Source organism: Blastomyces gilchristii (assembly GCF_000003855.2).
Source record: "Blastomyces gilchristii SLH14081 genomic scaffold supercont1.6, whole genome shotgun sequence".
In the NCBI taxonomy this organism is placed as follows: domain Eukaryota; kingdom Fungi; phylum Ascomycota; class Eurotiomycetes; order Onygenales; family Ajellomycetaceae; genus Blastomyces; species Blastomyces gilchristii.
This window is the reverse complement of record NW_003101677.1, coordinates 844,195-856,882: the sequence shown is the minus strand read 5'-3', so window position 1 is coordinate 856,882 and position 12,688 is coordinate 844,195. Positions and strand designations below refer to the sequence as shown.

Here is a 12,688-nt window from a genome sequence, read left to right as displayed (position 1 = left end):
ACAGGCTCGTTTCGACAGGGTCCAAAGGCTGCATTTGGTGAATCTTACGGCTGCGGTGTACGAGGAGTCAACTGGAGTCATTTCTTTTATATTCCATGTAATATTAGGCGAGCTGCGAAAAATTTCCTAAAAAAAAAAAAGAAAAGAAAAGCCCCTGTTAAAATCCCGCATTTTTGATTTTGAGAGCAAAAAAATGTGGAGATGTCGATATCCATTGCTTTTTTCCTCTGTGCAGTGCTGCTGGCAAGGTGGGAGTTCACTGGCCATTGAAATTAGAAACGCCCGGGTCCCCGTGGGGCAAGCTGAATGCTGAACAGTGTTCTGCTAGACTCAGTAAGTGTTCGCGTGCGAAAGCATGGGGGAGACAGGCCGTATTTCTTCCACAGCTAACAAAGATTAACAATAGCAAAATTCATATGCAATACTCCTGGTTAACCTCCAGTTATCAAAAACCGAGACCCACGCAGTTGAATAAGGGGGGCACACTTTTGATAAGTTAATGATGATGAGAGAAAGTCCCTCGCCCCCAATTCAACTATTCGCAGCTCAAAAAACCCAGCAGTCGATCAGGATCGATCATCAAATGAGATGTTGGTATCGATAGGAAACAGGAAAAAGAAAAAGAAACTCTCTAGTTTTTCTCCACATTCTCCACACATGGGTCCATGTTCCCGTTTTTTAATGAAACGATCAGAGTTATTCAACTGTGTGTGTGAGCTCTCTGTACCCAACACATTGCCTTCTAGCGATATTCTAGAGAGAAGAAGATGCAATATCCATAGCTGCATCCATGCATGATGCGCATGGGATTTTCTCTGCATATCTTTGAGACGGAACATCCCTGATGTCATCAGGGATGAGGGCTCGGAGGGCGGATTCGATCTGTTCCTGTCAGATCTCACGATTCACGAACAGGGTAACTTACTGGACCCTATATATTTAAAGCGCACAGCTCGAGAGCGCCTGGCAAGTTACAATGCAGATATGTCCAGGATGGAGGTCAGAAACTGACTGACTGGTGGTTAAAATTGGGCTATTATTCCCGCACATTGGACATGGAACAACCCAGTGGGCGAGGTCTACAATTGACGAAACTTTTGAGATAATTATTTTCAAAGCCAATAAGAAGGGAACGAAGGGAGGAATCCATCCCTCTTCTGCTCCAGCCAGCTGTCCAGGTGTTCCCTTCTCATTTCCTATTTCAACAATCCTAAAAATATATCTTGGCTAGAAAAAAATGCCTCAGATTTACTTAGTCACGACATTATCCACGAAATGCCATAGCCTACCTGTTTTCTTATGCCTCATGAAATCAGAAACTAGTAGGGTGAGCAGTTGCGCTTGAATCACGTACGGTATTTGTTCACGGACAACAGCATTTAAAGGCGGATTCCTACCTACTAGTAGTACTTCCTGGGTCATTTTTAAAAAATATATAAATATAAATAAAATAAATTTTATTACATTTGCCTGTTTAACCTTCTCTATTCTTTGGTAACAACACCCTGTTTCCAAATTAAGACATGGAAGGTTTTCTGTGTTTTATGAATCAATGAGAATCACACAATCTCTCTCACACACACACACTCTCTCTCTCTCTGTGTGTGTGCCTCTCCACATTCAACCCCTTAAATTCCCCGCGAATTCAGTATGTAATCGTTTTTGGCCCACTTTAATCGTTAGATCTTTTATCCAGGGGAGTTTAAAAGTTTACATAGATATATTTGACTCAGGGATTCTTGCAGAACAAAGTTTTCTAGAAGGTTTTTCCGGTGCCCCCTAAGTTGGGGTTAAAATCAAAACATCCCATGGGTGGATTGGATGTGAATGGAATATGAGAGGCTAATTTGGTTGTATTCAGGGACCATTCTTGGCCGGTTGCATCTAAAGATTGATTGACTGAAAACCATTTTCGTTTTCAGGCGAGATGAGCCTGTGATAGTTATCGTTTCAAATCGTGTGGGCCTCTGATGTACTCTTCAAAATCAAATCATGCTAAAGGAGGTGAATAATTCTGTCTAGCCGTAGTATCCATGTATTCAAATCGGTCCTGCGGGGCAGGGTTCTCTCTCTTCTTTGGCGTTTGCGTATCGGCTTCATAGAGACTGATATCGGGGCGTTGTCTTGCAATATCGGGGCCCCTGTTTTTCTTTGTCTCATGGAGAAGCGGACTGTCTCAAGGGACCATTCCCTGGTTTGTTGAGGTGCCAAATGCCCGCCTTTTGGTTTTTGAAGAATTCAAACCAGATGTTTCGTTGCCGAATAACAACTGGTGGGGATGGGATGGGGTCTTGCAGCACGAGTACCGGTAAAGGACGTCCACGTCAAGAGAAAAATTGATGAGGTTGCTCAAGCGCAACGCAAGCTTGGTTGTTGCAAGAGAAGAGGCGCTTATTAGATCCACCAGAGCAGCCACAAATGTGCTTACTCATCACATAACCCGCCAATCACAGTCCATGAGGCTGCCACGATTGCCAGGACAACCACGCTTGTTTACTCGTGGCCGCGATGTTCGTCGATGTCTTGATTCATCGTCGCCAGATCAAGCTCCATCGAGTCTCCAATTAGTTAGCGGAACTGCGGTGTATCGTATTCCGGACGGGAGATCGCGAAGAGCTCTCTTCCAACGGAAGTTCCTGGAATTTCTTTTTTTTTTTTTCTTTTTTTCCTCTCATCCCTACATCGCTTTGTTTACACAAAGAGTTAACGGCCGCCCATTGTCTTCTCCTATATCTAAGACGACCGCATTTTCTTTCAGCAGGACAAAGCCCCGTTGCTTGATAACTGCGACCAACGTACCAACCCAACCTCCTAAATGGAGACCCTCCTGGCCCACTCCTTCGACTACCTGTCATCCTACGATCAGGGCAAAATTCGCAAAGGACTCAGACAAGTCGAAGGGCTACTGGCGCAAATATGTCTGTCGCGATCCAAAGTCACCACCACCGCTATCGACAAGCGCCGCTCAGAAGTGCCATTGGGCGCAAATCCAACACCTGCGAAGCCCCTAAGTGAATTGAGTGAAGACCCTGCTTTCAGAGAATTCTTCAAGTTACAAGAGGGATTCCAATGGAATGGTAAGCGACAAAGAACCCTTAGGGGAATTTTGTCCCCCAATTATCAATCGCGAGGAATGGAAATGAAACAGAGTTGCTAACATGCGACAAACAACTTCCCAGTCGCCATGCGTTTAATATCGTGTCTTGAACATCTCCTCGGCCGCGGCAGCAATGGCACAAACGACCTCCTCATCATCTCAACCCTAGATCTAATCCAAGGCACCCTCCTCCTCCACCCACCCTCCCGCTCCCTCTTCGCCCGCGAGATATACATGAACCTCCTCCTCGACCTCCTCGAACCCGCCAACTGCCCCGCCATCCAATCCTCCACCCTCCTCACTCTTGTAACAGCCCTCCTCGATAACCCAGCCAACACCCGCACTTTCGAACTCCTCGACGGCCTCCTCACCGTAACCTCCCTGTTCAAAATGCGCACCACCTCGCGTGAGGTAAAACTCAAACTTGTCGAGTTCCTGTATTTCTACCTCATGCCTGAGACGCCGTCGCTGGCCTCTGCGAATTCCACGAGTGCGCCGAATACGGCTATCCTCGGCCTCCATCGCAGCCCAAGTAAGCTTGCTGGTGCGTTTTCGCGGAGCTTGCATGGGCCCGGTGACGGTGGGAGGGATGCACGTGGAGGAGACACGAAGACGACAGAGGAAAAGCAGGCGTTGTTGGGAAGGTATCTGAGTAATGTGGAGGATTTGGTTGAGGATTTAAAGGAGACGGCTCCGTTTGGAGGCACGGTTTATTAGCTCCTTTCTTTTTTTTTTTTTTTTTTTTTTTTTTTTTTTTTTTTTGTATCTCCTCCATGTTTGCGAATGATATGTAATGGATGCGCTGATGTCCCTTTGCCCTGTGTTTCCCCGATTACCATATTTTCGCGTGTGGGCTTTCTAGAATCGTTTCTTTTCCTTTTGATTTTGCTGAATTCTTGTATTCTTCCTGCTTTGCCGTAGCGTTACCTGCTTGTTCGCATGGCGTTCGTGGCGACTCCTATCTCTCTTAATTCTCTTTCCGTGTATTACTCTCAACAGCAGATTCGACACAATCCTTCGACTACATGTATTACTATTCTTATCATACCCTCACCCTTTGCTATCCTGTCACTCTCTCGTGTCTGTTTCCTTTCCGTTCAGGCCACCCATACTTAATTTATCCCTTTCGACTTTGAGTGTGAGGGTGAACTTTGCTTCTTGTTTACCTGGTATTGTTAGTACACTTTGCGCTAGACACCCCATTAACAGTCTTTGTTTGTCCTCCCACTATATGGATATGTATATACGTATTTTTATGTACACATATATATATAAAAGATCTACTTGGGTATGACACCGTGGGATTTTAAAGCCGTGGTTGATATTATTTTTGTCGCAAGCAAGCTACTGCTACTCGGTCATCAAGTGGGCATCGAGATGCTCGCGGCAGAACAAGTTCTTATGCGACGCCACAGATCTGCGGGAATGACTGTTTCCCCCCTCCCCGCGGGATGAATCGCGCAGTGATAATGTGGGGTTCATGTAGCACATGGCTGGTAGTATCATATTGGCCTCTCAAGCTGGTGTGGTGCAATGCATTGAAAATGAGGAGTTAGCGGTAGTGTATATGTGGGTTAGGAAGTGAGATGAGTTATGACTCGAAGCCACAAATCCTCTGCATGAGGATAAGTCAGGTATACGAGCTTTCCCTACCAACGTTACGTTACGAACAACTTAAAAGAGGAAGGAGATTTATAACAGTTAAATAGCTTGATTACTCCATACTTATTCCATTTATTCTTCTTACTCCCCGTAACTAAAAACTGCTTAAAGGCAAGACAGTTCTTACCGACAATACACAGAAGTTGGTCCCTATTCGACATCCCCGTCAGTATAACACAACTTTACAATCCAGAACCAGGCAATGACCAATACTTCGATTTCCATACCCCCGATAGCTACGGCAAGAAAGGGAAACAGATTCAGTATATGGATACGATCGATGCGTATGATCGGTGGGCTGAGGTGAGAACCCCCCCTTTTTCTTTCTATTCATCGGACTATGTTTCTCTGTTCTAGCTTCGTGCATTCCAGCTTTATCGTTGGCATATGGGGAATGGGATAAAACTTGCATAGCAGGCAGGGCTTTTCGTGTCCAGCGAGATTTCGAAGGCCAGGCAAAAGAAAACATACACACAAAAAATAAAAAAAGAAGAAAAAAAAGTCTATTCGTTCTTTCGCTATGCATATTTATAGATCCTCTATAGTTTTTACAGTACATATCCCAGCCCGAACAAATGGAAAAGGCACAATTAATATACACAATACATTGAAGCAGACACATAAAACACATAGCTTTCTAATCCCCTCTCCCCCTGAAACACGCAAAGGGATCAAGGCAAGAAGAAACCAGGGAAAAGAAGGAAAACCACTGGCTGACCAAAGTATCCCTTCCATTTCCCCTTTATTCCCCTACAAAACCAGGTCTACGACACAGATGGAAACTTCCTCCAAGCCCTAGACACGCTCGAGATGCAATCACTCCTCCCGAGATTCCATTCGCTGCTCGAAACAAATAAGAACGGGAATAATGATGACGTTGGACCCAAACTCATCGATCTTGGCTGTGGCACGGGTCGGAACACCGTCCCGCTCACCCGGACCGCCAGAGCCACGGCCATGATCGTGGGGTTGGAACCGTCGAGCAAGATGCTTCAGACTGCTCGGGACAGGGTATCCAAATTTCTTGGAACCAAGAGTACGGAGAGCTTCGCATCCACAGCGGTAGAAGCAACCGAGGAACAAGGTGTACAGTCGATATAATGAAGAGCGTGTGAGTTTCCATCTTTATAACTTGCTTGACTTGGACGCTACAGGAGCTGGAGGAGTGTTGTCAGCCGCCATCGGGAATGCGGACGGCGTCATATCAACTCTTGTGATGGAACATGTACCGCTGGACCAATTCTTCGGTGCCGCAGCTGGAATGCTGAAGAGAGGTGGCGTGCTGCTGGTGACAAATATGCATTCGGAAATGGGGTCGATTAGTCAGGCAGGATTTGTGGACCCGAACACTGGGGTTAAGATTCGCCCGACGAGCTATACACATACAGTTGAGGAGATGGTTGAGGCTGCAGAGAAGGTTGGATTTGAAGTTTTGGGTGACATTAAGGAGGTGAGAATTGATGAGGACTTGGCGGGGAAGTTGGGTAAGAGGGCGAGGAAGTGGTATGGGGTGTTGGTGTGGTATGGGGGAAATTTTAGGAAGAAGTGAATAGCTATGTATGTAGTTTTGTGGTGAACAAGAGAGTTGGATTGTAGAAGAGTGTTAAGGGAAGGAGGGCGAATATAACTAGTATGATACTTTTCATGCGTGCTTAAAGAGTTGAGGGGCAATAGCGGTTGGAAGTTGCCAATATTCTCCTATTGATATCGTAGTGACATCATCGGGTATAGGTAAGAGATGTCAGTCCAACACAAACAATGGAACTAAACGTGATTGGCGACGATGCTCTAAAAATATGCATCCAATAGCCGTTGTCGATGTTGTACAAGATTGGTATGCCTTCTTAGGTATCGTCCAAGCGGGTTCTGTTTCCAATTCAGGTGCTCGTCCAGTAATAAATGAGTATAGGCGAATACGCTGGCATCGAATAGACCGGGATCCTGTCTTCCAAAAAAGTAGGCATCCTCTCCTAGTAAAGAAGACAGCGCTTGGAATGCGCTTTTGGCTTCCGCCTCGAGATCGTCCACGTCTATGAAGGAAGATGATTTGAGGAGTTCGTTTCGGGCAGCTTGCTGAAGCTGGTGGGCTAATACAGCGCGAACGAGAGGATTTGATGTCGATGGATCTACATACAGCTTTCGTCCCATGTTGTTAAAGTTTTGGCTGTCTACGTAGAATGTATACAACTGTTTGGGGCTCTGATTAACTCCTAGTTCTCCGAACAGCATTCAGAAACTATCGAAGACTAGAATTGACGTACCCACGCATTTCGTATCCTATGATCTAGAAGAGACGAATACACATCAAATCGCATGGTTAACTGTTGTTCCTCCTCAACATGGGATTGCTCGATAGCCCACTTTTGGAGCTTATTTGAAGGGATTGGCGCCATAGGTTCCCCTGGAGCCGCGACGGAACCAGACCCGGGTAGAAGGAAGGGAAGCGCGCCGGTTGGGGAGGCATGATTATTGGAGGAAACAATCTCAAAAGGAATCCTGACAAATTTGAGATATGCCTGTAAAGTGTTCCGGATTATAATGTCAGCTACATACATGAAGAGGGTGAAGGTTCAACACCACGGGATTCGACAGAGCTGGACTAACCTGCCACTTCAGACACTGCGGGTTAAATGATGGAGTCCCCTTTTCCGCCCCTCTGGCTGTAGTAAATATATACAGAGTATGCTTGCCCGCGTGGCTTGCGATACGTCGTGGTAGCTCATGCGCCGGGTAGGTTTTCCAAGGAAATTTGTCAAAGATATGTTTTATCGGGACAGGGATGGAGGGAAATCGGGTTGAAGAATGCGGCGGGGTTTGGGCCTGGTGGCCAGTCGCGAGATGCTCATCCTCTGGCATGATCCGAATGGCATCCAAAACAGGCCAATTGAGCCCTGTACTTTGTTGCGTAGTTCTGGGGACGATAACTATCAATGACTGCGCCGCAGTCCTTCGTCTTGATAGTTTTTGCGTATAATAAACCTTAGCAGCAGTCAAACCGCTTACATCATCTGCCAAGCAGTAGAGACAAAGTTTGGAAATGTCGCCATGCGAATTTCAGCCGACTTCGAGCCGGACTAACCGCATCGGGAATCCGGAATCTTACAGGGCTGATACGGTGTAATGTATCCCATCCCATCCCTCCCATCCCATCCCATGCCATTTGTAGGCATTCCATCTCATGCTCACTACCGTCTGAAGACCTTACATCAAGCATTGTGATTGACAGCTCTTTCTCGTTCGTTCCCCTGAAGCTAAGCTACAGTCCAGTCTAGTCGAGTCTACTTCACTACACGCTCACTTTATTCCGGCACTCAACCTCGATCTGCCTTGTAGAACTACCTGATCTCAATCTTCCTCTCGCTCTTCCATCTCCTCCAGACCGACGACTTTCCTCTTGTCTCCAGTTGCTTTTTCCCTTTCCTATCTAATTACTACTAGCTGGTGTACCGCATGGGGCCCTTTAAATTCGACCGGGGGATTGTGTTGCAGCTAGTTATATCTGTCCCGTCAAAGATAGCGGTCTCACTGTTGTGGTATCATTCCTCCAAATTGCCTCCAACGTTCTGACGAAAAGGGTGGAATAAAATATAAAAAAAAGCAAATATAGCCCTTGCTTCCAAATTCGCCTGCACAACTAGCGGGGTTGGGGCGGGGCTGGGCCTAAAACATTTGTTGTCTCGCTCTTCCAAAGCTTCGCACATTCTTGTCGGGGGTCATCTCATTGCTCTGGAAACAGCGTTGGATAGACCAAAGCTTGGATCTTGAAGAAACTTGTCTCCCGAGTGCCAACCGTATTTATGCCACTCGACGAACAGGGAGCTAAGTGGTCGTGGTAAGTTGCTTTATCTTCCACTGCTTGGATCATCGATTTACATTGCCGTTTAATTTAAAGGTCAATTTGCTGACTCGACTGACTGGTAGTGAGCCATGCGTCCGCGGCCACCGATCATCAAAATGTCAACATTTCGACCGCCTCATGATGAAAGTGCCCAAGGCTGGGCGTCCACTTGCAAAATGCCCGCATCCTAAAGGCACATGTAGTTGCCAGAAGTTATATGCATTCATGGTCAGAATTCCAAAGGGTAAGGCTCAAGCGCGGTAATCGGGTTTACAATGGCAGTGATGGTCCTAATTTTTTTTGTCCATGGACAGGCTCAACATGTTTATGCCGGCCCCTTTATCAAGTTCCCATGATGGTGACGGAGGCTGGACCATCTGCACAGCCGACCCCTGGCGCTCCTGCCCAAATTCCTCCCACGACATCAGGTCGAAATCGTATTCAAAAACGCTCAAGACGTCAGAGTAGTCTCCAGAAAGCCCCAGAGTTAGTCACAAAGAGTTCAAACGGAACCGATGTCCCGTCGCCTGGGTACAAAGCAGAGGATCAAGGGCCAAGCCCAATTGTATCGAATATACAATCCCCATACAACGAGCGGTGTTTGGAGTCTATCCCTCCTCCAGCTGCATTTCCCCAACATCAGAATCCAAACAGTGGCTTAAACGGCCAGGAGACTTATCCAACCCTCCAATCTTTGCCTCATAAGGGTAGAATAGAGGTTCAGCCCGCCATCAGCGGTGGGTGCAGTGGCTCCCAACCAACGAGTGAACCGTCTACCAAGCCGCCCAAAGTATCCTGTTGTACTAAAAACTCGAAGGCATGGAAATATAATGATGCTACTCCTCAACTCAAGCGAGAAGACGTCACACCTTCCGAACGACCAACCAACCAGAACTCCGTTCACTTCGTACCTCAGTATCCAACTACCGAGCAACAGTCATTCCCAACGATAGAGGTAGAAAAACGTGACCACGATCAAAATAATACCTCACCTCATTTACCGCATACTAATCCGTTTGCCAACTCCCAATTGCACGAGGCCTCTTCCGCCCCTGTGACGGGCTATTCGTCGCCGAATCCCATGAGCCCCTACGATTCATTAACCCATCCCATGGGTGGATTTCCTTCTTCGGGAATGCACCCTTTTGAATTTCAAACAAACCAAATTTCAAATGATTCTCAGCCACATAACTGTGATTGCGGAGATGACTGTCAGTGTTTGGGTTGCGCCTCCCATCCCTACAACAACACCACCCGACAACATATCCAGCAAATGGGTTACATGATAACATCCGGAGAAGCTGATCGGAGTCCTGAACCAAATAATTCTCCAACGCTCAACAGCCACGTGGCGCATGGAAGCCTAGGCTACAATAATGATTGGCCACCAAGTAGCCTCCCATTCCACAGTCCCGGCCAAATTCAATGGAACTTTCCACAATCTGGTCCTCCTTTTGACAATCCCGGATCTTCTGTTGTCGCTCCAGCTATCTACGACCCTAATCATAACCAATTGTTGATGCAGCCCGCGGCGTATTACGAGTTAGAGTACCCTGTCGGTCTATTGGACCCTTGCACGAACATGACGGGAACCTGTCAATGTGGAGCCAACTGTAGTTGTGTCGGTTGCTTAACCCACAATGGCCATGATGGAATTCCACTCGAGCTTCCTCAAACCCAGGATAACCAAACAGAACAAGGACTTCCAATCATGGATGCCACAACCCCTATTTCCCCCATTTACAATCCTAGTCATTCTGACCAACCACCCGTCTACACGAACCACTACAATTTCGCACAGCCTCCTCAAAGCCCTGTACCTATAATGCCGCTTCCGGTATAGCCATTAAGCACAGTATTTCCCATCCGCACCTCTTGCTCATGATTCATCTTTCGTCCTCTCTACTCTTATCACAAACTCGAAACGATACGTCATTAACGATATCAAAGATACCCCACTTATCATGACAACTGGAGAGGCCTGTCATCTTGTTTCCGGCATTTCCCAGTATTTTCCTTATTTCCTACTACGCATTTTCTGGCCCCCTTCTTCCGATTCTGCTTTTACCTATATACGTAACAGGAGCGACAGGTATCGTTCTGGCGTGTATGCCCCTCATGGTAGAACACATATTTTTCGTAAGTTTCACATTTATCCCCTTTGTTCATTTGTTTATTTTTTGTAATTCTTCCCCCTTGCTCGGGACTACAATACCATACATACACACAGATAAGATATATACCTTATGTACTGTGAAGTTGTCTTGTCGGTGGCTCAGCATCATTTCAATCGGAGAAAGTATATGATTGGACCGGACATCTTCACTCTTCGGGATTCGTTTTGCAAATTCTTTAACAAGGCGAAAATGTTCATAAACCAATGTTGCAACTCTTTTGTTTGTTTATATATATATATATAGATAGATAGATAGATATGGTTTTTGGGCCCTTAGAGGACCCCGCGCGGCAGGTCTTCGGTTAAAGCTGATCCTCCCTGCATCCTTGATAAACAAATTAAAAATAAATAAATAAATAAAACCAAATGGACATGTGTTAACGAACGGGACATCGTACTATATTAAGCTCTACTGTAGATGTATTTGCTACGAAATTTTTGAAAAGGCTACAAGACTCTAGTTAAGGGTTAGAGAGCAATGTAACAATTAAAGATAGGAGGGATTAAAAGGGAGATTCTTGCTTTATTGATTCTATTTTATATAGACAGCAAGCTCTGTGATGCAGCAGATTCGAACAACATCCCGAGCAAATTCTAGCAATCAGCAAATGTTTGTTATCTCTCGCATCGGATTCTCGCAAGCTGCAACACCTCGGTCGGCCCAAAAGAGAAAAGGGCCGCTAACAAGAGGTAAACTTAAGAGTAATAAGCTGCGGACGGGAAAGTCGATAACGCAAGAGAGGAATCAAACACGAGACAAGGACAGAAAACACTGGTGAAATTTCCAAAGCCCACACCATAGATGTGGTCTGATGTGTAAAAAGAAAGTACCTTTAGAGTACTTGAAGTGGTTGTGGTAGTATAGTTTTAACGTAAATTAGTGGAGGTATATTATTACATTTCCCTCGCGCCCGGCTCTCTTTTATACATTTGGGCTCTGTCTGTTCCATGGCGCAACTTTTGTCTTTCCCGCTTCTAGGAACACTTCTCCCCCCTCAATTCTTCACCCTTTACGATCTCGATTGGCGGAAGGCATTTGTGTTATAGAGGGGTTGGTCGCCCCGTCGGAATGATGCTGTGTAGATGTATGTAGTTAGCACGGGTGCTTCTCACATTTGTTCTAATGGGAGAGGGCGGTGAGCTGGCTGTATGGTCCCGGGTGCCGATTCGGATGAAACTATATTCATTCTATCACGCAGATGGGCCTTGATATGACAGCAGAACCCTTCCGTTGGTCATGTAAAACAGGCGTGTATATATAATCCGGGGGAATTGAATTTACCATCTGCTTCCTCCCAAGCCCGTCCCGCACCGAATCCTAGACCAACCCACGCTGGCCAGGCTCTCCGCTTGAATAAGAGGACTGAGAAAATGACACCGAATGAGAGACCGAGGGAGGAGCGGATGATCATGGAGGATATGGCGCGGTCCCACTATGATTTTTGATTCTATTGTGTTAGCGACTCGGTTCCGGGAGTTGGGTATGTAGTTTGTTCGTTCTGGATGAGGTCACATATATTGACGGGGGGTGAATGCGTTGTAGGTATTTTTGGGAACTAATATCCCGCCGTTATTGTATCTCTCTATCCGTACCTTATCGTTCAATAGCGCTTCGCTGAGCGGCTTGGTTGATCGGGGTACTACGGAGCCGGTTTCTTTGGAGTCCGTCATGTTTTCTAAGCCTTTTGTTAGTCAATTGCTCGCATTCAATTCGGAAGTTAAATTGGACTTACTGGTACGTATCTAGGAATCAATTGGGCGACAGGCGCAGTGGATGGGCTAACGGCCTGGTAATAGTTATATCGGAAGTTTACATCTGTTTGTTTCTTTTCCCGGAGGAAGGCCCGGATTAATTGCTTGGCGATGCGTCCGGAACGGAAAAATATGAGAGCGGCGTGGGCAGCAATAAAATAAA

General features: G+C 46.2%; 5 protein-coding genes across 5 annotated transcripts; 3 read left to right on the top strand and 2 right to left on the bottom strand.

Annotated features, from left to right (window-relative positions):
• The first annotated feature begins 1,455 nt into the window (after window positions 1-1,455).
• Window positions 1,456-4,409, top strand: BDBG_03762 (cell division control protein 14). Its single transcript, XM_002625657.2, has 2 exons — window positions 1,456-3,077; window positions 3,180-4,409. The coding sequence occupies exons 1-2, from the start codon at window positions 2,816-2,818 to the stop codon at window positions 3,812-3,814; spliced, it is 897 nt and encodes a 298-aa protein (XP_002625703.1). The 5' UTR covers window positions 1,456-2,815; the 3' UTR covers window positions 3,815-4,409.
• Window positions 4,410-4,487: 78 nt separating this feature from the next.
• BDBG_03761 (methyltransferase small domain-containing protein) lies at window positions 4,488-6,476 on the top strand. Its single transcript, XM_002625656.2, has 4 exons — window positions 4,488-4,620; window positions 4,953-5,062; window positions 5,522-5,843; window positions 5,914-6,476. Exons 1-4 carry the CDS (start codon window positions 4,587-4,589, stop codon window positions 6,306-6,308), a joined length of 861 nt encoding a protein of 286 aa, XP_002625702.2. The 5' UTR covers window positions 4,488-4,586; the 3' UTR covers window positions 6,309-6,476.
• A 71-nt stretch (window positions 6,477-6,547) lies between these two features.
• On the bottom strand, window positions 6,548-8,319 carry BDBG_03760 (mitochondrial outer membrane protein; the record flags this gene model as incomplete). Its single annotated transcript, XM_002625655.2, has 5 exons — window positions 7,839-8,319; window positions 7,763-7,767; window positions 7,364-7,712; window positions 7,021-7,275; window positions 6,548-6,946 (listed from the first exon to the last, which is right to left on the bottom strand). The coding sequence occupies exons 1-5, from the start codon at window positions 7,971-7,973 to the stop codon at window positions 6,548-6,550; spliced, it is 1,143 nt and encodes a 380-aa protein (XP_002625701.2). The 5' UTR covers window positions 7,974-8,319.
• On the top strand, window positions 7,884-11,372 carry BDBG_03759 (copper-activated transcription factor grisea). Its single transcript, XM_002625654.2, has 3 exons — window positions 7,884-8,591; window positions 8,681-8,841; window positions 8,912-11,372. Exons 1-3 carry the CDS (start codon window positions 8,557-8,559, stop codon window positions 10,438-10,440), a joined length of 1,725 nt encoding a protein of 574 aa, XP_002625700.1. The 5' UTR covers window positions 7,884-8,556; the 3' UTR covers window positions 10,441-11,372.
• On the bottom strand, window positions 11,197-12,668 carry BDBG_03758 (DUF543 domain-containing protein). The gene is made up of 4 exons (XM_002625653.2): window positions 12,507-12,668; window positions 12,367-12,449; window positions 12,056-12,206; window positions 11,197-11,848 (listed from the first exon to the last, which is right to left on the bottom strand). The coding sequence occupies exons 2-4, from the start codon at window positions 12,442-12,444 to the stop codon at window positions 11,784-11,786; spliced, it is 294 nt and encodes a 97-aa protein (XP_002625699.1). The 5' UTR covers window positions 12,445-12,449; window positions 12,507-12,668; the 3' UTR covers window positions 11,197-11,783.
• Between the last annotated feature and the right edge of the window lie 20 nt (window positions 12,669-12,688).

Excerpts from the sequence above, each read along its gene's own strand:
- BDBG_03758 (XM_002625653.2), bottom strand. The coding sequence starts at position 12,444 with ATGACGGACTCCAAAGAAACCGGCTCCGTAGTACCCCGATCAACCAAG. Across the intron at positions 12,207-12,366 it reads AAGCGCTATTGAACGATAAG|TGGGACCGCGCCATATCCTC; the intron begins GTACGGATAGAG and ends CAAAAATCATAG. Across the intron at positions 11,849-12,055 it reads GGCTTGGGAGGAAGCAGATG|CATCATTCCGACGGGGCGAC; the intron begins GTAAATTCAATT and ends ACATCTACACAG.
- BDBG_03762 (XM_002625657.2), top strand. The coding sequence starts at position 2,816 with ATGGAGACCCTCCTGGCCCACTCCTTCGACTACCTGTCATCCTACGAT. Across the intron at positions 3,078-3,179 it reads AGAGGGATTCCAATGGAATG|TCGCCATGCGTTTAATATCG; the intron begins GTAAGCGACAAA and ends ACAACTTCCCAG.
- BDBG_03759 (XM_002625654.2), top strand. The coding sequence starts at position 8,557 with ATGCCACTCGACGAACAGGGAGCTAAGTGGTCGTG. Across the intron at positions 8,592-8,680 it reads CAGGGAGCTAAGTGGTCGTG|TGAGCCATGCGTCCGCGGCC; the intron begins GTAAGTTGCTTT and ends ACTGACTGGTAG. Across the intron at positions 8,842-8,911 it reads CATGGTCAGAATTCCAAAGG|GCTCAACATGTTTATGCCGG; the intron begins GTAAGGCTCAAG and ends GTCCATGGACAG.
- BDBG_03761 (XM_002625656.2), top strand. The coding sequence starts at position 4,587 with ATGGCTGGTAGTATCATATTGGCCTCTCAAGCTG. Across the intron at positions 5,063-5,521 it reads CGTATGATCGGTGGGCTGAG|GTCTACGACACAGATGGAAA; the intron begins GTGAGAACCCCC and ends CTACAAAACCAG. Across the intron at positions 5,844-5,913 it reads AGAAGCAACCGAGGAACAAG|GAGCTGGAGGAGTGTTGTCA; the intron begins GTGTACAGTCGA and ends TGGACGCTACAG.